General features: G+C 40.4%; 1 protein-coding gene across 1 annotated transcript in view; it reads right to left on the bottom strand.

The window, feature by feature from the left end:
• Window positions 1-21175, bottom strand: part of LOC131941913 (nesprin-1) — a 39337-nt gene that overhangs the window by 11145 nt on the left and 7017 nt on the right. The window contains exon 17 of the mRNA XM_059301520.1: window positions 589-19332. Coding sequence (XP_059157503.1) covers window positions 589-19332 — 18744 coding nt within the window. The remainder of the gene's footprint in view (window positions 1-588; window positions 19333-21175) is intronic.

Raw genomic sequence — 21175 nt, 5'->3', positions numbered from 1 at the left:
TAAAAATTGATATCTCTATTGAATAGGTTAGTATTAGTTGGCAAATAAATGTTGTACGCCCCATCACACATCTAGCTATGTAACAGCTAAATACATTCTACAGGATGTAATTAATAGAGCAAAACTTAGAACACACTGATTAACAAGACAAAAAAGTGCATCAGTGGAACATGAGAAACTTATATAAGTTGTGTCATTTGAAAATATATGACAGCTCTTCTGGGTATAAGTTGTTTATTTTAACCAGAAGATTTTAAGGGATTCAAGTTTAATATATAAACATTAGTATAAGTTGAAAAATACAACAAGTCAAAATCAGTCGAAATCAAAGAAATTTTAAGTTTTATGAAAAATTGGTTTAAGTAATTTTGAATTCATTAAAAGTTGATTAAAATTATTGAATTTAAAACAGAAATGTTATCTATTGCTTTAGAAGATTTCAAAATTTGTGCCTGATGAATTCAAACCAATTCTTCACTGTAATTATAAACAGTATAATCAAACTAAAGCAAAAGCAACTCGAATATTAGTCATGTTTAGCAAGGCAACCATAGTATAGGTGCATAGTAAGTCGAGCTTTGTCCTTACATGCTGCGAACTAGAGCTTAAGTTCCCCTCCAAAAGCTTCAACTTTTCTTCCAGCTCTTCAACCGATACAGTGGATTCAGGAACAGATTCATCTTGGATGATGATCTGGTGCGGCAGGTGCTGAATTGTATCCCGCAGGTTATAAATCTCTGCATTGGCCTGCTGGAGTGAATATTCCCCATTGTTAACTTGCTGCTGTAGGTAGTCGACCCAGGACTGAAGTCTGAAGACTTCGGCTTCCAAAGCTGTCTTCTCATCACTAGGAGATGTCTCAGAATTGGATGAGGACATGGATGCAGATGTCTGGTCAGAGGGTGGACTTGTGCCCTGCTGGAGGTCAACTAGAGTGTTTGCTGACGGCTCTGGTTCAGGTGGGTTAGAGACAGTCTGCTGCTTTGTGACAGGGATGGCAGTTCCTGGTTCTGAAGAAAAAGTATTCACTTGAGAGTCTACTTGTTGGTCTACTAGCTTTTGCTGTTTGGTGGCAGCCAATGATTGATCCAGCTTTTTAGAAAGAGAGGCTATTTTGGCATCTTTTTTCTTCAGCAATTTTTGAAGATCTTTTACTTTCAAGGTGAGTTCTTCAACTTTTTTATGTGGTTGATCTGGAATAGCAGGCGGCGCAGAAGCTTCTATTACAGATTTTTCAGTAACTGTGTTGACTACATGTTCTGAATCATTCTCTTGTAGTTGTTGGCTTTTAGTTTCCTTTTCTAACAGAGAGAATTGTGTAGTTTCAAGTTGTTTGCACAGGTTGTCCCTATCTAGCAGCAGAGTTTGAACAAAACTTTCAGACTTCTGGAGATGACCAGAGAGATCTGAGATCTGATCACGTAAACTCTGCATTGCTTCATCAGACATCACCTCACTCCTGGCAGACAGCTCCTCCAGCTTGTGCTTCAGGGTTGCATCCTCCTCTTCAAAAGATGTCATCTTGTCCACAGCTGTCTCATGCTGTCTGAGCAGTGAGCTGTGTTGATGGCTCAGTGCTAACAGCTTGTTCTCAGACTCCCTCAAATCATCGGCTAAAACTCTACAATGTTCCTTTAGGCTTTCATTTTCTTGCACAGATACTTGTAACTGCTCAACTTGGATGAGGAGTTCATGAGACTTTTGTTGTTCTTCAGCAAGAGAAGAGCTTAGAGTTGTAATCAGCTGAGTGCTGTCCCCTTCTTGTGCAAGCTGCAGATGTAACTGCTGTATCTGTGATTCACATGCCACCAGCTTGATTTCATACTGCTGGATCTCTGCTTCATATTTCTCAAGTTTGTTTCTCTGTTCCTCAACAAGCAATTCCAGACTGTGTAGACTCTGGAGCTGCCTTTCATTCACACTTTTTAAAACATCTCTTTCTTCCTGGAGTTGTGCATTCACTCCTTTCACTGTTTCTAGCTCGGTTGCACTGTGATGCTGGCATGAAATCAATTCTTCTCTCAAATTATTCAGCTCTTGCTCTAGGCTCTCCACTGATTTGGCTGATGAATCTTTTATAGAAAGTTCAAACCTTAGCCCAGCTATCTCCTGCTCTAGATTTTGAATGCTGGTTGAAGATGACATCTCCATTTCAGTCATATGATGTTGTAGAGATAGAAAGTCCTCAGTTTTAGCTGCCAGATCATTTTGTAGAGAAAAACACTTATTTTCATGAAACTCTGCTAGACTAGCTCTAGAGGAGAGTGTCTGAATGGCTTGGTACAAATCTGTAAAAGAGAGTTCATGGATGTGAACTAACTGACATAGGGAAGTCAGATGCTCAGTGTAAGACTTCAAGCTGTCATCTTTTTCAGACAACAATTTCTGGAAGTTGACATTTTCTTCTGCCACAGCCTGCTGTGCTGCTCTCATCTCATAGAGCTCCGCCTCCAACTTTTGAAAAGTTTCAAACTGTCCAATCACTGACTGTCTTTCATCCATAGTTTGCTGAAGTAGAGTTTTGTGATGGTCCAGCTGCTCCAAAAGTGAAGAGTTCTGTAAGACCAGATCAGAACATTTGGACTGCTCTAGCCTCAACTGCTCTGTGACTGCAATATTTTCCTGAGTTAGTTCAATCACTTTCTCACCAGCCTCTTTCATCTCCAGGATCTGGCGCTCCAACAAACTCTGTTGGTGGATCAGCTGCTCTTTCACAGCTTCGTGATCATGATCTGCCTTAAGAATTTGATTTTGAAGCTTTTCATACTGAACAGCAAGTTCATCATAATCGCTTGATATTTTTTGCATTTTGGATTCTTTATTTTTCAACATATTTCTAAGTTCGCCAATTTTGGTCTCAGACTCTGCTAATTTAGCATGCATCAAATTTTTATTGGACTCTGTCTCCTCAAACTGTTTGTCTATGGAGTTGATCCTTAACTGCATATCATGGTTAGCATTCACCTGGGTCTGCAGGTTTTCTTGTAATGCTTGGATATCTTGGTACAAGCTTTGTTTGAGTTGCTCTGATGCAGTCAGCTGAGCCACCAGCTCCTGGGTTTGACTGTGATGGGAATCTTCCATCTCTCTCAGTCTAGTCTGTAAGTCTGTAACCAGTTCATATGCATCATGCTGTGAACTCTGACACTTGCTGATCTCCTCCTTACACAACGTTAGTTGTCTGGACAGCTCTTCTTTCTCTTCTTGAGTGTGTCTCAATCTTTGACTCAGGTCATTGAGCTGGGACTGGTACATCTGGTTGGCATCACCAGCTTGCTGTAGATGGGAATCTTTTAAACCATTCAAATGCTGCTCCAGCACACTTTTATCGTTTCTCAAGATGGATATCTCATGCTGCATTTGCTGCAAACTTTGCGTAGATTCTTTCGACTGCCATTCTAATTCTTCTCTTCTCTTTAAATTATCTTCAAGATCAGATTTCACAGTTGCTAGCTGTTGGTTTAAGACATCAATCTTTGCGATGGAATCTTCTAACTGACTACAAGTCTCGCTATACTTTTTACTTATATCCTCAATGTCGAATTCTAGTTTCTGAATTATGTCCCTTGACTCAACCATGCAGGTCAAGTCTTTATTCTCGCGTTCCAGATTGTGAGCCCAGCTCTGCAAGTCTGAAAGATTTTTCTCTGCGGAATATTTCTCCTCAACCAGCAGCCTGACAGCCTCAGCTGTGGAGTACAAGAGATCTTCTCCAGCAAACTGCTCCACAGCCTGGGAGTTGGCCATGTCCCTGATGTCAAAGACACAACTCTCCAGAGCTCTCTTGTCTCTGGAGACAAAGTGAAGCTCTTCCTGCAAGTCCTCCAGCTCATGCCGCATGTTCAGCAGCTCCTCTTTAGCATTGTCCAGATCAATTTCCAGATCCCGAATCTGGCATTCTAAGGCCTCCTTCTGGTGCTCACACTGCCTAAGTCTTTCATTTAACTCTACAACATCATCATTATAAACAGTGGATCTGCTGCCACTGAAAGACATCACCGACAGCCTCCCTGTGGTGTCTGCAACAGACTCCACACTTGTGGCAGTGGACAGCTTCCCATGCTCAGTTTGTAGGGACTTTAACTTTTTATTTACAGAGAGAAGCTGTGCATCTTTCTTTTTGATGAGTTTCCTTAACCCCAGGACTTCAGCCTTAAAGGTCTCTATATCTTGATGCCGCTCAAGCTCAGAAGCTAGAGGATGATCATCAGGTCCCAGAATAGGACTCTGCTCAACAGCTTCTGATCCTTCTTTTTGATTATCTTTTATTAATGGAGACTCTGGAAGTGATGGCATTCTCTCCTTCTTTGGAGTTGATGAGTTAATCCTCTTTGTTAAAGCTACAATTTTTGCATCTTTCTTTTTTATAGTTTTAGACATTTCTTCTTTCTGTGTTTTTAATTCACTGAGTTCACTAGTTGTGCTCTCCAGCTGAGCATTCAAGTGTCCTATTTTGGTGCTGCTCTCATCCAGGTTTCCGTACATTTCCTTTAAAACAGACTCCAGAACATTAATTTTATTGTTTTGCTCCTCAAGCTCTGATTTCAATTTCTCAACCACCTCTTTCTCTGCCTGCAGTAAAGTCTCCACCTGTTCATACCTAGCTGAGTATATCTCAACATGGCTACTTCTACCCTGACTCTCCATCTCAAACACTTTGACATTCTCTTTCAGATTATGAATTTGGGATTCCAGATTTCTAATTTCAAAGTTTAACCTCTCTACCTCCATGTGACTAGAAAACTGAATGTTAGCATTATCTTTCTTCAGAGTTTCAATCATTTCATTTTTAGCCAACAGCTCCTCCTCTAATGCCACAACAAGGATGGACTTGTCTGCTGACAACTGGGTTAACTCACTAATTTTCTCTTGGTAGCTGCTGATCTGGGCTAAAGCTTCTTTAAATTGATCGTGTGTCTCTACGGTCAATTCTGGTTCAGTGAAAGATTGCATAGTTTCCTGATGTGAAGTTGGGGTCACACTTTTGCTGACCTCATCTGTTTGAAGTGCCACATTCACAGTTGGAAGTTTGGCCTCAGCTTTCTGTTCAGATTTGTTCTCATGGAACTGGATGACCTCCTTCCATTGTAACTCTGCCTCATAATACTGTGTCTGAAGTCTGACAATCTCAGCATCTTTCTCACTGATCATCTCTCTCAGGGCATCCTTTTCTATGGCCACCTTCTGATACTGTGACAAGAGCTGGTGAAACTGCCTCTGGTCCTCTGACTGCTCAGCTAAGTCATCAGAACTCTGGGACCAAGACATGGCTAAAAAGCTATCCTCTTCCACTTTTGCAGCAGCATCTTCTAAAGCATCCGTTACTTGTTGTTTGGCCAACTTGGCTGCCCTTTTGGCCTTCAAATGCAAACCCTGAATGACTTTGTCTTTCTTCTTGAGCTGTTGTTCCAGCTCTTGCCTTGAGTGTTTCTCATGCTCCAGATCTACTCTCAACTGACTTACTGTGACCTCAAGTGACCTCATCTCTTCCATATGTTTTGTCTCCATGTGCTGGACTTGAAGATCTGATTCATTGACCTTACCCTCCACTGAGCTGATGGCTGAACCTGTGACCTGAGAAAATGATGGCTGTAAAGATGGGACATCTACCATAGACCCATTACCACACTCTACTGGGGGGACAGACACAGTGTTGGGGGTGGTGGAAACCAAAGGGGAGGTGCTGTCTGGTGGGTTGGCTACAGGGATCAAAGAATGGACAGAATCTACCTGGGCTTTCAGGTGCTTTACAGAGGTTTCTTGACTTAACACAATCATTTCAAGCTCACTAATTCTGCCTAATTGTAAATTAATTTCCTGCTCTTTGTCTGCGACTGTTTCTTCTAAATTTGCCACCTTCATCTTTAAGTCACTAATGCTACTTTCATGATCATGTTTTTCTTTTTGAGCTAGATCAAGTTCATGCCTGAGGTGTCCAGAATCCTGTTCAGCCAGACTAACTTGCTCCTGCAGTGCCTCCACTGTCTTCTTGCAGTCACACAGCTCCTCTGTCAACTCTGAGACCTGGGCTTCCAGCTGTTGGTTCTCAACACCTAGCTGTACCAGCTCCACACTCTGGGCTGTTCTGTAACTCTCAAGTTGTCCACACAGTTCAAGCCTCTCAGCCTCAAGTGATGAGCAACTGTTCTTCATTTCATCCAACTTGTTCTTTAAACTTTCCTGATCAAGTTGTGATTGCTCCAGCAATGATCTCAGTTGCTTGATGTCATTGTCCTTGTCTTGTTGTGCCAACTCCATCTGACTTTCTGATTGCCTCCTGTCCTCTTCAAACTTGAGCACCATCTGGTCCATGTCATGGCTTGTACTCTCAACACTAGACCTTAAGACACCTATGGTGCTGTTTAACTCTTCTCTCTCCTGTTTTAGCTGGGCACACAGGTTTTCAAGTGTAACAAGAGTGGCCTTAGCCTCAGAGATCTCACTAGCATATTTCAACTTGATGCTGCTGAACTCAGACTCCAGGCTCTGGTACCTGAGCTCAGACTCCTGTAGCACCTCCACAATAAAGTCCTTCTCCTGCCTCTCTGCTTCTCTCTCCTCTGATAAAGTCCTGAGAGATTCCTTCAGCTCCTGAACATGTCTTCCAAAGGTATCCTTCACCTCATTGATTAACTGGGTGCTGACTTCCTTATCAGCCATGACATCCTTTAATGTTTCTAGTTCTCTGTTCATTTCAATGACCTCTTCTTGCAGGGGCTGACACAGGGACCTGGTCTCCTGTAGCTGGGCCTCTAGTGCCTCCCTCTCTACCACAGCATCATCCAGTAGACTTAACAAATTTTTATGCTCTCTTTCCAGTGCTATTTTGTCTGTAAGTAAAAGACTGCAGGACTTGTTGAACCTGTCCAACTTGTGTTCAAAGCTGGAGATTAAAGCTGGACACCAGTCTAGAGAACTCAGGTCATCTAGTGTCTCTTGCCCATCTGGTGTGTCTTGCCTGTCTTCTTCGTCAGACTGTCTTTCAGGTGGGGATGATTTACTGGGGCTCAGTCCTTCTGCAAGTTCCAGGTTTGCTAGCTCTGTGTTCTCCAGGGAACAGTTGCTGCTCTCAGCTGATTTATATCTATTCTCTTCAGACACCATTGTTAGACAAGTGTCTATAAGCTGAGAGGAAGAGGTCAAGGTCTGTCTTAAAGAATGCAGCTGTGTGATTTGTAAGTTGGAAGACTGGGATAGACCTGCCAGTTTGGTTTCCAGGAGCAGTTTGTCATGCAGGACTTTACTCAATGCAGCAGTCTGAGCTTCACAGCTGTCTCTTAGAGAGAGCATCTCACTCTGGAGGAAAACAACATCAGTGTTACTGGCACTGTCCATTTCCTCTACCAAACATTTATAGTGAGTCAATTCATTATTAGTTAGTTGCATTTGTTGGACCTGTTCACTCTCACGCTCAAGCAGGCGCTCTTTTTCTCTTTGTAACATCTCACAAGATTGCTTCTCCTTTGCTAAGGAAGCACTGAGATCATCAATATCTTTGATGCTGGCTGCAAGAGCTTGTTCTGCTTCAGTTACTTTGTCCAAGCAATTTTTGTATTCTTTTCTCAAGCTCTCCAATTCCTCCCCCAACCCACACTTGTCCTTGTCCAACACACTGATCTGGGCCTGCAGCTCATCAAATCTCTTCTCATTGTGTGACTGGGCATCTCTCAGGGTGGACTCTGTAGCCTGTAGCTGTTCCTCCTGTGTTTTAGTTCTCTCAGTTTCCTTCTCCAGCAAGGCTTTGACCTGGAGCAGATCTCCAGCTGTGCTCTCATAACACTGCTGGATGTTCCTCTTTTCTTCTGAGCTGGCAGCAGATACAGTTTCCAGTTCTACAATGTGGCTATCCAGACTAAGTTTAGCATCAGTCAGCTGAGACAATGCTAGCTCCAGGCTGGAGATTTTGGCTAACAAATCTTCTCTTTCTTTTTGCATTTCAACTTTTTCAGCCATCTCTTGTTCTATCTGAATGGAGAGCTCATTCTGACATTTCTCTAGAAGACATATTTCTTCTTTTAAAGTTAAGGACAAAGCACTTTGTTCTGCCAATTTTAACTCCAAATCTTGGTTTTGCTGCTGAAAGGCACAAACAGTCAAAGATTTTTCAGCTGACATTGATTCCACCAGACACTGGAGATGATCTACTTCACTGAGCAAGTGCTTCTTGGCTTTAGACATGATGTCCAGGGAAGCCCCTGCTGCTTCAGCTCTTTCTTCTGCATCCCAGCAAGAGCTGTAAAGTAGGTTGATTTGGGTGTTCTTCTCTTCTATACAACTCTTCAGGTGGAGGATTTCCTCTTCTGTGGATGAAATCTGAGCCTGCAAATCTGATACTTTCTGTGCCTTCTCTTGTGCCTGTGTCAAACTTTCTTCCATGCCCTGAGATAAACTTTCATGCACCAATAACATTTCTGTTTTCAGCTTCTCCTGTTCCAAATAGGCCTCATGCAGTTTGGCTTTAGTCTCTTGAAGGCTGTTTTCAGCATCTGAATTCTTGGTGTGCAGCTCCTTGAGTTCCTTGCTGGTAAAATCAGAGATCTGCTTGAGAAACGTGTACTCCTCAACAGCTTTGGTGAGCTCAGCGTTCAGGTTCACATTGTGTTGTTTCTCTTTCTCAAGCTCCTCCTCCTGCTTGGCACACACAGCCTCCAATGCCTCTTTCTCTAGAGTAAACTGAACCAGGCTAGCTGCATGCTGAGAAGACAAAGACTCCATTTCATTGCTCAAATGTTCCATGAGTGATGCCTGGTCTTGGATTTTAGAATCAGCTTTGGCAACAATGACCAGTGTTTCAGACAGCTGGGACCTGATGTTGACCATCTCTTGCTGGAGTCTAAGCTGAGCATCCAAGTTCTCCTTGAACTCAGTCACTAGCAGCTGGTGCTTCTCTGTCTCACACTTCAAATCTTCCTTGGAGGCATTCAACAAGCTCTGGACCACGTTCAGGGACTGAGTCAGGTCATCAAAGGCTTTCTTCAGGTTTTTCTTTTCTTCCACCTCATATTTCAACTGTTGCTCCAGATCTATCAGAGTGTCATGACAGAGCTTGGATGACTCCCTAATGTTGAGTAAATCTTCCTTGGCCTCGTCCAGAACAGACTTGCTGGCAACTGTGTCTTGTATCAGCTTAGAGATGTTGGACTTGGTCTCATCAAAGTCAGCAAGTTTGTCATTGAGGCTGTTCTTGGTGGCCTGCAGGCTCTCCCTGGCCTGGCTGACTTCTGCTCTGTATTCCACCAGGCCAGACCTGACACTCTCCTGGTTACTCTTGCACCTGCCAATGTTACTGCTCAGAGCATCCAACTCAGATTTTCTCTTTGATACAGCCGTCTGGAGCATCTCTGCTTTCTTTGAAAGGTTATCCTCTGCCTGCTGCCTCTCTTTCACTATCTTGTACATATTGTTTTTCAGCTCTCTCATCCCTTTCTGGAGCTTCCCATTTTTGGTTCTCTCCTCAAAGAGGGCTGTGTTCACTTTTTCCAGATTCCGGCTCAGTGTATGGTCATTTTTCTGTTTCTCTTCTTTCAGTATCTCCACCATCATTTGCATCTCTCTGCAAGTCTCACGCATGTTTGACATTTCATTGTCTGCATTCTCTTTGCACTTGACTAGTGTTTCAATCTCTGTCTCCAGATCACGGATGATGATGCCTTTGCGTGTGATTTCTGAGATGGATTCTCCAAGCTCACTTTGAACAGCTTCAACATGCTGATGAGAAGATCTGAGCTGGGTGCTGAGTTCTCGCACTAGGCAGTCTTTCTCTTGGTGTTTATTTTCCAATGCAGCAATAACATTTTCAGAGTCGACATGAGACTTCCTGTGCTCATGCATCATTTCTTTGAGGTCTTTCAGCTCCGATGTTAGTTCCATGAAAGATTCATTGACATTATTGTATTTTAGATTCAGTGTGCTCAGCTGCACATCTTTCTCTTCCAGCTGGCCTTCCATTTCAAAGATTTGGTGATAAAGTCTTTTGGATTCTGTTTCAGCTTGTAATGATAGCTCTAATAGTTTGCTGGCATTCTCATCATTGGCTTGTTTAAGTTTCTCCTCAAGTTCAATGACCTTCTGATGTTCGGATGACTTTTGAGTGGCAGCGCTACGTTCCATAAACAAATAGCGAGTTTCCTGTGAAAAGAGTTGTTCGGTCAGTTCCTCAACTGCTGCAGTTAACATGTCATTTTGTGACTGGATGTTTAAAGCCTCTTCAGATTTTCTTGACAGTGTTTCCCTCAGGTTTGAAATTTCCCCGAGGTACTCCTGAGCTGATGCTCCAGCTAGACTTTGTTGTTGCTCTAAGAGTTCCTTCAAGTTCTCAACTTCCCCTGCCAGTTTCAGCTTCTCCTGCTCCAAGCCAGATACTGCCTCGTCTCTCTCCTTCAAGCCTTGCTGGAGTGTTGTCAGATCAGCTTGATACCTAAATACTTCTTTGGTTTTTGCCTCCATTTCCTCATGTAAACTAACAATTTCTGATTTTAAGACTTCCGCTTCCCTCATGGATTCCTGTAAACTGTTAGCTGCATCACTGAGCTTATGTTCAAGTTGTAAAATTTCTGTCTTCAGCTCAAGAAACATGCCCTGATACTGCTGCTCCAAGTGACTTATCTGTTCTTCTTTGCCTTTTAAATTCACATCCAGATTCTCAATTTCCTGTTTCAGTGTTGCTATATCACTCTCATAAGCCAGGTTTTTATCCAGCGCTCTCTGCAACTGTTCTCCCATGGTATGAGAATCATGGCCATAATCAGACTCAACTTGCTGTAGTCTCTCATCTACCTTCTTCAAACTCTCCTCTCTTTCCTTTAGTAACACCAGTGTTGAATCTAACTCTGCTTGTAAAACATGCATGGCTTCTTCTTTATCATTGTTTTCTTTTTCTAGTTTGTCAACTGCTTCATAGAGCTCAGACACAGACTCACCCAGATTTTTCTCAACTTTCAGCGTTTCCTCAGACATCTCATGAAACATCTCAGTGACTTCCTCCAATTTCTGTTCAAGTTCTAAATTAACTCTGCCCAGCTCAGACTTTTCACTCAAAGACTTGTCCAGCTCTTGTTGTAAGAGTTCAAGGTTCCTCCTGCCATCTCTGATCAGTTTCTGTGAGGAGGCAGCAATGGCCAGCAGAGAGTGCTCTGTGTCCTGTTGTTTCATGGAGTCTTCTTGCAGCACTGTGATGATGGCACTTTGTTCACTGATGAATGACTGCAGATAGTCCACAGTATCTTGGAGGTGCTTGTTGACCTGTTTGAGCTTGCTTGAAGACAGCATCAAATTTTCATTTAACTCAGCATTCTGACTTGACAATGTGTCTAGGTTCATCTCTGCAGCCTTTAACGTACTTTCTAGCTCAGCATTTTGATCCTCCAATCGAAGCTTGTCATTTCTCAAATCCTTTAAGCTGTTGGCCATATCCTGCATACACTGGTCAATCTGGAGATTCTCCCTGTTCAGTCTAGAGACCTCACTGGTCAGTGAAGCCACCTTTTCATTCAAAGACGAAATGTTATCTTGTAACTCTTTTACTACAGAGATTTTTTCCTCTTCAAGTTTAGCTTTCTCTTCTGTCAAATTGTCTATCTCATATCTCAAAACTTCCGTAGCATTCTGCATTGATGATGTGATGACTCTTGAATCTTCCTCTGCCTTCAACTTTTCTTCCGAAAGAATACTGATCTGTGACTGCAAGGATGTTATGGTTTGAGTTAAGGAAGACTCTACCTGTTTCTTCTCATCAGCAATATGCTGGACCTCGTGTTCCTTCAGATTCAGCTGAGAAGTGATCAGCTTCAGTTCATCCTTCAAACTTCCTGTTTCATGCATCAAATGATTATGTTCTTTCAATTTTTCTTCTAACTGCAGACTGAGATTATCTTTCTCACCAGTAAGTGTTGTGATGGTTGAATGAAGTGTGTTGATTTCTTCAGACAGCTGACTAACTGTTGATTCTAAATCTACTCTTTGCTTCTCACTACAGGTTAGCTGTCCTCTAGCCTCCTCTAGTACAGATTGTAACTTGGTGTACTCTGTTCTCAACTTCTCCATCTCCTCCTGCAACTCATGCCTGAGCTCAGTTAGTTGCTCTATTGAAGACATTGACTTTTTACACTCTGTTTCAAGCTGTAAAACTTTCTCTTTAGCCGCTTCTAGTTCTGCTGACACCTGTGCAAGAGATTCCTCCACCACAGTTAAAGAATGACATTTGAGCTCAAGTTCTTCCCCTTTACCCTTAAGCAGAAGATCAAGGCCACTCACTTGTGCTTCAAGTTCTGTGTTGGCTACCTTCAGCCTCTCAATCTCTTCTTTGGCACTGGACAAGGCTACTCCAAAATCCTCATTGCTGGCTTTGGCTGCTTGCAACTCTTTGTTAGATGCTTCTTTCTCTTGAAGCAGAAGTTTCAGTACAGAAGATCCTCCTTGAGGGGACTCGTGGTTGACATCATTACCAGTGCCCAGTATTTGTTGTATAGCCTCTAATTCATATATCAAAGAACTGTTCTTCTCTACCATTGTGTTGTATAAACTTTGCTGTGCTGTCAACTCTTGTGTTCTTACATCAAGATCTGAATTTAAAACTTTGAGATTTTCTTCAAATTCTTCCATCTTTTTCTCTAATTTCACTTTCAAATCAGCCAACTGAATTTCTATGTCTTCAAGCTCAGTCTGCTTCTGTTTGAGTGAGGCACTAAACAGCTGTACCTGACTCTCAGCCTCCTCTCTCTGTTGATTGATGTCTGCATGGTTTACCACCAGCTGACTATGTTCAGCTGTCAGTTCCTTCAGCTGGGCTTCAGCACTCTGCAAACTACTCAGGGCTTCTGAGAGTGAGGTCTTTTCTCCAGCAAGTTCTTCACCTTTAAGAGATAACTCGGCCTGCAGGATTTTATTTCTTTCTTCTAGATCTGCTACCTGTTGTTGGAAGTGGAGCAACAATATATCCCTCTGTTTTTTCTCAGTTAACATTGATAACAAGCAAGCTAAATGAGACTCTTGAGATAGTTTTATATTTCTCAATTCCTCTTCAATGATTTCACACTGTAGGTCTCTTGTTGATATATAATTTTTTAATTCCACTATTTGTGTTTTATTAATATCTAGATTTTCAGCCATTTCATTGAATTCTCTAGATTTATCTTCTTGTTGCTGTTGCAATTTAGAAAATTTATTTTCAAAAGCCTCTATTTTCTCTGCCATCTCATCCTTATATGAAGTAAACTCTAGCTGTACAGCTGTTAACTTGGTGATCCAGTCCTCACATTCAGTTTGCTTGACCTCTAATTGTGTTGAAACAGTTGTAGTCACTTCCAAAGCTTCTCTCAATTCTTTCTCTAGGTTGTGTATAGTTGTCAAGTGAGATTCTAGAAGAGTTTCCTGGCTTGTTTTAACCTGATTAAGGTCAGTAACCTGCAGCTGTAGCTGACTTAACTCTGACCGGAGCTGCACCATCTCCTGACCCAGGCTGTTGAGCTGTGCTGTTTTCTGGCTCAGGTTCTCTGTGGCCTGGCTGACCTGCTGCTCCAGCTCCGCACACTGGGCAGCGTACTGGCCCTGGTCATGTGACAGGAGCACAACCTGCTCACCAAGCTGCAGCTTTTCTCTCTCTGTTGTCTCTAATGTTGACTGCATCAGCTGCAGCTCACCCATCTTTGACTGTAAATTATGTTCTGAACTTTCAAGCTTCCTCTGAAATTCCTCCAATGTTAGTGCATTGATTCTGAGTTTTTCTTCATAGTCGTGTACTGCTTCCTCATGCTCTCTTAAAGTATTCTGCAATAATTCATGTTCCCTTTCAAACTGTGCACCAACTGCTTGCAGTTTTTCACTAGTATCCTGCACCATTTGCTTCAGTCTCTCTTGTTCTAGTTGTTGAGCAGCTACCTCACTTGTTAGAGTATCTGTCTTCAAGCTCAAGCTATTCACTGCCTCATTCAGACCAAGAGATTTGACTTTTTCATTATCAAGTTCCAACTTTGTTTCTTCTAGTTCTCTGGTTGTATTTTTAAATTTTGAATGGAGCTCTTCTAGGTCGAAAATTTTATCTGACAACTCTGTCTTGGTCTGAGATATTTCCATCTTCAAACTCTCACAAAGCTCTTCTTTATCATGCAGAGAGACATTGAGTGTGGAGATGTTGTTTAGTAGGTTCTCATTGGTCCTACTTGAACCAGCCACAGCCTGCTCATACTCTTGCAGCTTCTGCTTAACAACACACATTTCATCCTCAATGCTGGAATTCCTCTGTGCAAAAGATTCCAGACTTTCTTCTAGCTGGACAATTCTCTGCTGGGCATCACTAAGGCTGGACAAATTTCTGCTCAAGCTTCTCTGCTTCCCATCACACTCTTGTCTTAGACCATCACAGCTGGCATGCAAGTCTTGTACTGTAAACAGCAAGCTTGTAATCCTCTCCTCTTTCTCTGCCATCTCTTTCTTTCCTTCCTCCAGGAGACTGCCTTGTTCTTTTAGCTTGCTCTGCAGATCATCCACTTGATTCTCCAGCTGAGACATGAGACTACATTTAGAATTCAGATCTTGCTGTAGTGTCATCACCAGTGACTGGCTTGCAGTCAACTCACCTTCCAGCCCCACTATCTGTTCTTTTTTAGCTGACACTGAGGCTTGTAGAGAGCCAACTGTGTCCTTCATCTCTTTCTGAAAGTTATCTAGCATGCTCTGTAAATGGTCCAAGGATTTCTGCAGCTGGCCATTGTAGGACTCCAGGGAGTAGATGTTCTTGTTGGCATCAGCTAAAGACTGGTGAAGTTGGCTGTTCTCAGACTGGAGGCTGAAGATGTTTTTGTTGGCAGCTTCCAGGGCTTCTTCAAATCCAACATTTTCTGATTGTGAAGCATTAAGGCTGCTCTTTAAATCTGTTATGTGTTCTTCTTGGCTTTTGATAGTGTCGTTCAACTTTGCTATAGTACCCACAGCAGTCTCTAGCTCTGATTTTAAGTGAGTGATATTTTCATCAAAAGAGTCTTTGTCCTTCTTGAAAGATTCTTCAAGTGTATTCAAATGATCATCAGCTATTTTCTTCTGTTCTAGACAAACCTCAATCTCTCTCCTGAGATTCTCATTATCACTTTCTGTTTTTTTCAACAATATATTCATTTCATTAGACTCATCAACTAACACAGAAATCTTACTGACTAGTTCTTCTTTAACTGACTGTTCATGCTTAAGGTCCTGCTCTAAAGAAGCTGCCCAGGACTTGATCTGACTAGTGCCCTCGACAAGCTCGCTGATATGTTTCTCATGTTTAGAAACAAGTGCACTTAACTGTGTAATTTGTTCATCACTAGATACACTGGTTAAATCTAACTTAGTTTTTAAATTATCCACTTCAACATCTTTCTTATCCAGCGCAGACTGCAGTTTCTCCACCTCAAACTGCAGACCAGCTACCTCTTCTGAATGAGCTGCCTTCTCCAGCTGCAGCTCCTCCTTAAGTGTAACAATATCTTTTTCTTTGGCACTCAGGAATTCTCTGAGCTTATCTATTTCTTCTTTACCATGTTCTAACTCTATCTGGATTGTCCTCATACTCTCATTCAAAGATACACTTCTGTGCTGCAACAATTCTACTAAACTATCTAAAGTGAAAGACTCAAGGTTATTGCTAGACAACAACATTTGTATATTTAAACAAGCATTAGATATAACAGATTCCTTTTCTTGTAGCTGCCTCTCAAAGTCAGCAGTAGCTGAGACTAAAAGATGTTGCTGGTTTTGAATGTCCCTCTTCAGCTCATTGTTGTTATGGGTTAAGGTCTCCACATGAGATTCAAGCTGGGAGATTGTAGTGGCCAGCTTAGCATTGTCTTGGACAAGAGCTTCATACTTGTTGGTGATTACACTCAAGCTCTCACTAATGCTGGCATGCTTCAACTGCAAGTTAGATAACTCTTCTTCTCTCAGACAGCTCTGCTCCGCAAGTGATGAAATCCTAGCCTCACTATCCTTCACAAACTGTTCATGCTTTTCTTCAACACTTTTCTTCTCCTTCTCTGTGTCTTCAAGTTTCTGGATTAGAGCACTGTTTTCAAGTACCAAGCTATCGTGTTTACTGACTAGACTGTCCAAGCTTTCCATCAACTCCATCTTTTCTTGCTTCACCCCCAATGCTTCTTTCTCTAACAAAGTCATGTTTTCATGAGTGCCATTCAATGACAATTTTAAATGACCAACCTCTTGTTCAAGGGTTTGGATGAGGCCATTCTTCTCCTGTACCAGCTGTGTGCTTGATGTCAGGTCACTTGTACAGGTCTCAAGTTTGAGGACAAGCTCATCATAAGACAAGCTGTTCTTCCTATTCAATTCTTCCACCTCTGCCAAGTGCTTCTCTTTCAATGATGTTAAAGCTGACTCAAGAGCCTGAATCTCACTCTGGTATTTTTCTTCAACATTCCTTAAAGCCTCTGTATGTAAATGAGTTGCTGTGCTCAGGCTATTAGCATGTTCAGTAACCTGTGACCGTAGGTCAGAGACTGTCTCCTCTAATGTTTTAACCGTCTGCTTGGTTCTCAACTTGTACATGCACAAGGCACTGTCTGAAGACTCTAGCCTTGAAGTTAATGCAAGGGAATCTGACATCATTTCATTCAAAGCACAGTTTAAACTGATCAAATCTTCATCTTTAGACTTAAGAGAATCACTGAGCTGAATAATTTTACTAGCACTGCTACCAGCATCAGCATTGTATTTGGTTTGTAATTCATTCTTTTCTAATTCCTTATCCTCTAACCTTTGTTTATAACTAGCAAGTTCTTGGTTAAATTTATTCAGCTCTTCATCTTTTACATAAACCAAATTTTGCAAAGACTGACTCTGTTCTTCTAATGACGCAACAGTGGACATTAATTTGTCCATCTCTAATGTTATCTCCTCCATATCTAGTTGTACCCGTGTAAGTTGTGATTCTGTTTCTTGTACTCTAGCAGATGTCTCCTGTAGCTGAGCTTGTGAGTCACTCAGCTGCTGATGTGCAGCCCTCAGTTCCTGAGTTTTCCTCTCCACATCTGCCTGTGTTTCCTCAAGCTCTGACTCTAACCCCAGTTTCTCAGATGACAGGGTGGACAACTGTGAGAGTAAATCAGCTGCCTCTGTGCTTTTCTCTGACAAGAGGATTTTAAGACTTTCTACTTTGTGATTAGAAGATTCAAGTTGGGCGTTGAGGTCCTCCAGTGATGAATTCAAGATTTGATTCTGCGTTGTTAATGTTTCATTCATCTCAGTCTTACTCTCAAGGTCCAGCAGAATTTTCTCGTTAAATATAGAACTTTCTGTTAGTTTTGTATTCACCTCCTCCAGTTTCCCCTGTACACTTGTTAAAGTTTTTGTCTTATCTTCCAGCTGCTCATTTAAATCAGCACAAGTCCTTTTATAAAGCTCAAGACTTGCTGTCAAGGCATGAGCTTGATCCATAAGAGAATTATCACTAGATTCTAAGCCTACTCTAGCAAGTTCAGCCTGTAAAGAGCTAAACAACTCTGTTAATCTAGAAACCTCTTCCTTACACCTGACTACCTCAAGCTCTAGTGACTGAGAATTGTGAGACACAGAAAGAAAACTTGTCTCTTTCTGTTCTAAACTACCCTGCAAATTTAGAATAAGTTCATGAGCATCTTGGCACTCTTTCTGAGCCTTCTCAAGCATTTCATGCTGTTGGTTATATGAAAGCTGCAAACTGTCAAGAGATTCACACTTAGAAGACCATTCAACATGCTTTTTATCTAGCAACAATTGTAAAGAATGTACACTGTCAGAGAGTTGGGAACACTTCAGGTTGGCTTCAGAAAGAGACTGCTCAAGAAGGGTGCACTTATCTGAAAGAGCCTGCACATGCAAAGACTTCTCATTAAGAGATGCAGTGAGTGTGTCGACAGAAGACTGAAGTGCATGCTTGTCGGACTGGATAGAATCAAGTGATGTCTGAAGACAAGACACATCTTGTAAGGCAAGCTGATTACTCTCACATAAAGTCCTCACCTGATGATCCAGCTGAGCTTTGTCTGTTTGCACTTTCTGAAGGGATGTGTGCAGGCCGTCTGCCCGCTTCTCTTGCTCTTGCAGTGCTGCATTCAGCATAACAATGCTTGATTCTTTGTCTGCACACAAGCTCTGAGCAGCAGAGAGTTCAGTTTCTAGAGTGCTGAGCTGGAACTGTAGAGATGTAACAAGCTGTTCCGATACCTCTTTTTCTTCCCTGAGTTTCAGTAGGAACAATTCATTCTGCTGAGAACCTTCATCCAAAGTCTGTGTCATTGTTGAAAGCTTCTGTTCATACTCTGCGATTTGCTGCTGGAGAGTGTGGTTGGAAGATTTATAATCCATAAGTTGAACATTAGAATGATCAAGATCTGCAGACAGAGATTCAACTTTGTGCTGCAGATCTTCACAGTTCTGCTTGAGGGAAGATATTTCAGAATCATTGTCGTGTGATAAAGTCTGAAGAGTATGAATGGTCTCAGTTGCTTCTTCAAGCTTTTTTTGTAGAGAAAATATGGATGTGTTAAGAGATTCAATTTCACTATTTTTGTCTGATTGTAACTGCTGTAAAGCAACTTCTTTTTCAGATAAAGTTTCTTTGAAGAGTGTGCACTGGTTTGAAAAACTGACAATGTCTTCTTCTAATTTAATTCGTAAAGTTTTTTCGCTTTCAAGACCATCCATTAGGAATTTTATTTCGTTATCTTTTTTAATTATTTCCATCTGTGAATTTTCACAAGAACTTTTCAACTCTCCTATGCTCTCAGTCGCCACCCTCAGACTATCCTCTTTGGTTTGCAGGCTGGCAGAGAGTTCTGAAACAGTTTCTTGTAAATCATCTGCCAGTTTTTTCTGGGCAATGAGCTCAGATTCTACTTGCGACAGCTGTGCTAGAAGAGACTGGGTTTTCTCTTCCAGCTCTTTACCTGTCTCTGTCTGGCTCTCCCTGAACAGTTCCAGCTCTCTCCTGAGCTGTTTGACCTCAAGTTCTAATCCCTCACAGCTGCTGGATTTTTCTTGGAATGACTGCTTTAAAACACTGATTGCCTCATTAGCAGATGTAAGCTCTGATAAAGTATTTTCTAGAGATAAGCTTTTATCACTTAATGTAAGTGCTAAGCTTTCTGATTTAGAATGAAGATTGTCATTTTCTAAAGACAATTCACTTTTTACAGTCTCAAGCTGTTGTAATGTAGATTCAAGCTCAGACTCAACAGTGGACAGTTTAGTTTTCAATGCACTTATCTCTTCTTCTGAACCCAGCTTCTCCTTCAACATGTCATCTCTCTCCTGTTGAAGAAGGTTGGCCTTGACATTGGCAGACTCAAGCAGTGCATCAATCTCAACCTGAAACAAAATATTTAACCTACAACCCGAGCTTTGCAATATATTCTTACACTGTTATGATGCAAGCAAGTTTTTTTTAATTTGTATTTTTAAAATTCTGAATGATTATTATTGGTTTGTTAACTGTAATGCACCCATCCCCCCCCCCCCTTTTCATTATAATCTATTTTACAATTTAGTGCATTCAGTTAGATCATCATGCAATATAGTTATTTAAATTATGCTTAAACATTTACTGCTTTCAATTGACCGGAGACTTTATCATCAATATGCAAAAAAGTTTTTGGGCGAGTAAAATTTGGTGAAAAACCCAAAATAAGAATAGTCATCTTCCAAATTAAACATTTAATATTTTTAATTTTTAAAAGAGTTGTTTATAGATTCTACTAATCTTAAGTGAAGATTCTTTCTATGCCAAATTGAAAAGCAGTTTAAAGATTTATTTTATTGTATTTTAAAATGTCTTCAAATTTAACATTTGTTTTTATTTATTTAATCTATTTATGAAATACTAAGATTGTAATACAACGTGACTATAGTAGTGTGACATTTTAAGTCTAAAGTACTCTTACTGTGTGGTACTAGTTGTGAACAAGTTAAAACTAAATAAAAAACTTGATAATTATTAAAAAGGTAAATAGAGTAAAATCAAGAAAATCCAGTGTTTTTGCTAGATTTCAAAACTGATTCATTATTTTTACCCAACTTAACATTAGTGGATTTGTCTGTTTACTCAAAAAACATTTAATATTTATTGTATTGCTTAAAGCATTTTATATTATTAAAAAATGTAACTATAAAATTAAATTTTAAATTTTGTAGATATATGCAAACATTTTTTTTTCACAAAGTTAGTTTACTTGCACAAATTAAATTGTCTAATGTATAGTGCAAAAATTTAGATCAGAAGAAGCCATTACATCACACAAAAAAGCATTTTGACAATTTGTTTTGCATTCGTTTTGCTTGTTTTCTACCTCTTTTAAGTATAATAATATTGAATAAGGGAATTTTGATGTCATTTTTTTTAAAAGTACATGTTTCTTATTTTTCTGATCACTAGCAAACACTAAATTGAGGGTATTAATTCACTACACTGCGTTTTTCATTCACTTTAGCCCGTGCACCATCATATATCATTTTAGTACTTTTAAAAAATTACCAATATTGTTTAATTTAATTTAGATGACAGATAGTAGCTTCTCTATTAAAATATTTAAATTCACACAAATGTTTTGAAGCTGCTAGTTGGAATACTTAGCTACATTTAGCATTTTAATAGTTGATCCTTTCATTTATTTTTCATTACATACAATGTTTTATATGTTTCTATTTGAAAATCATTCTTTTACTAGTAAAATACTCAAGTGTCCCTTACTATTATGAGTCGCGTGTAAAGCTAAAAATGATTTACTTTTAGTGAAACTTTTTTTTTTTTTTTTACATTTTATTAACACTAGCTAGCTGTCAATGGTTACTAATTTTGTTAGTTATTTTAGATGATGCTGGGCATTAATGGAAATTAGTAGTGGAATGGAACACCAAGCACTAATCAACTACAACCAAATATTGAATTATTAAGATTTTGATTAAGCAAATATTTCTTTCAAAACAATTTCTAAAGTAGTGTAGCATAAAATTTAGACAAGCTGCAAGCAAGCATAAATTCTGGGACATGTATTAAAAAATCCAAAAATATTTTGTTTCGAAGCTTTTTTTACCTATAAAAATACAATCCATTGATATCGTCTAGGCTTATTAAAAAAAATTTAAACATTATTTTTTTATTTTTGATGTTCTCTGACATCCACGGGATTGTATTAAAAAAGTGAAACAAAATATT

The sequence above is a fragment of the Physella acuta genome, unplaced genomic scaffold (genome assembly GCF_028476545.2).
Source record: "Physella acuta isolate Inbredline_101_S28 unplaced genomic scaffold, ASM2847654v3 ptg000376l, whole genome shotgun sequence".
Lineage (NCBI taxonomy): Eukaryota > Metazoa > Mollusca > Gastropoda > Physidae > Physella > Physella acuta.
This window is presented reverse-complemented; position numbering and strand designations above follow the sequence as displayed.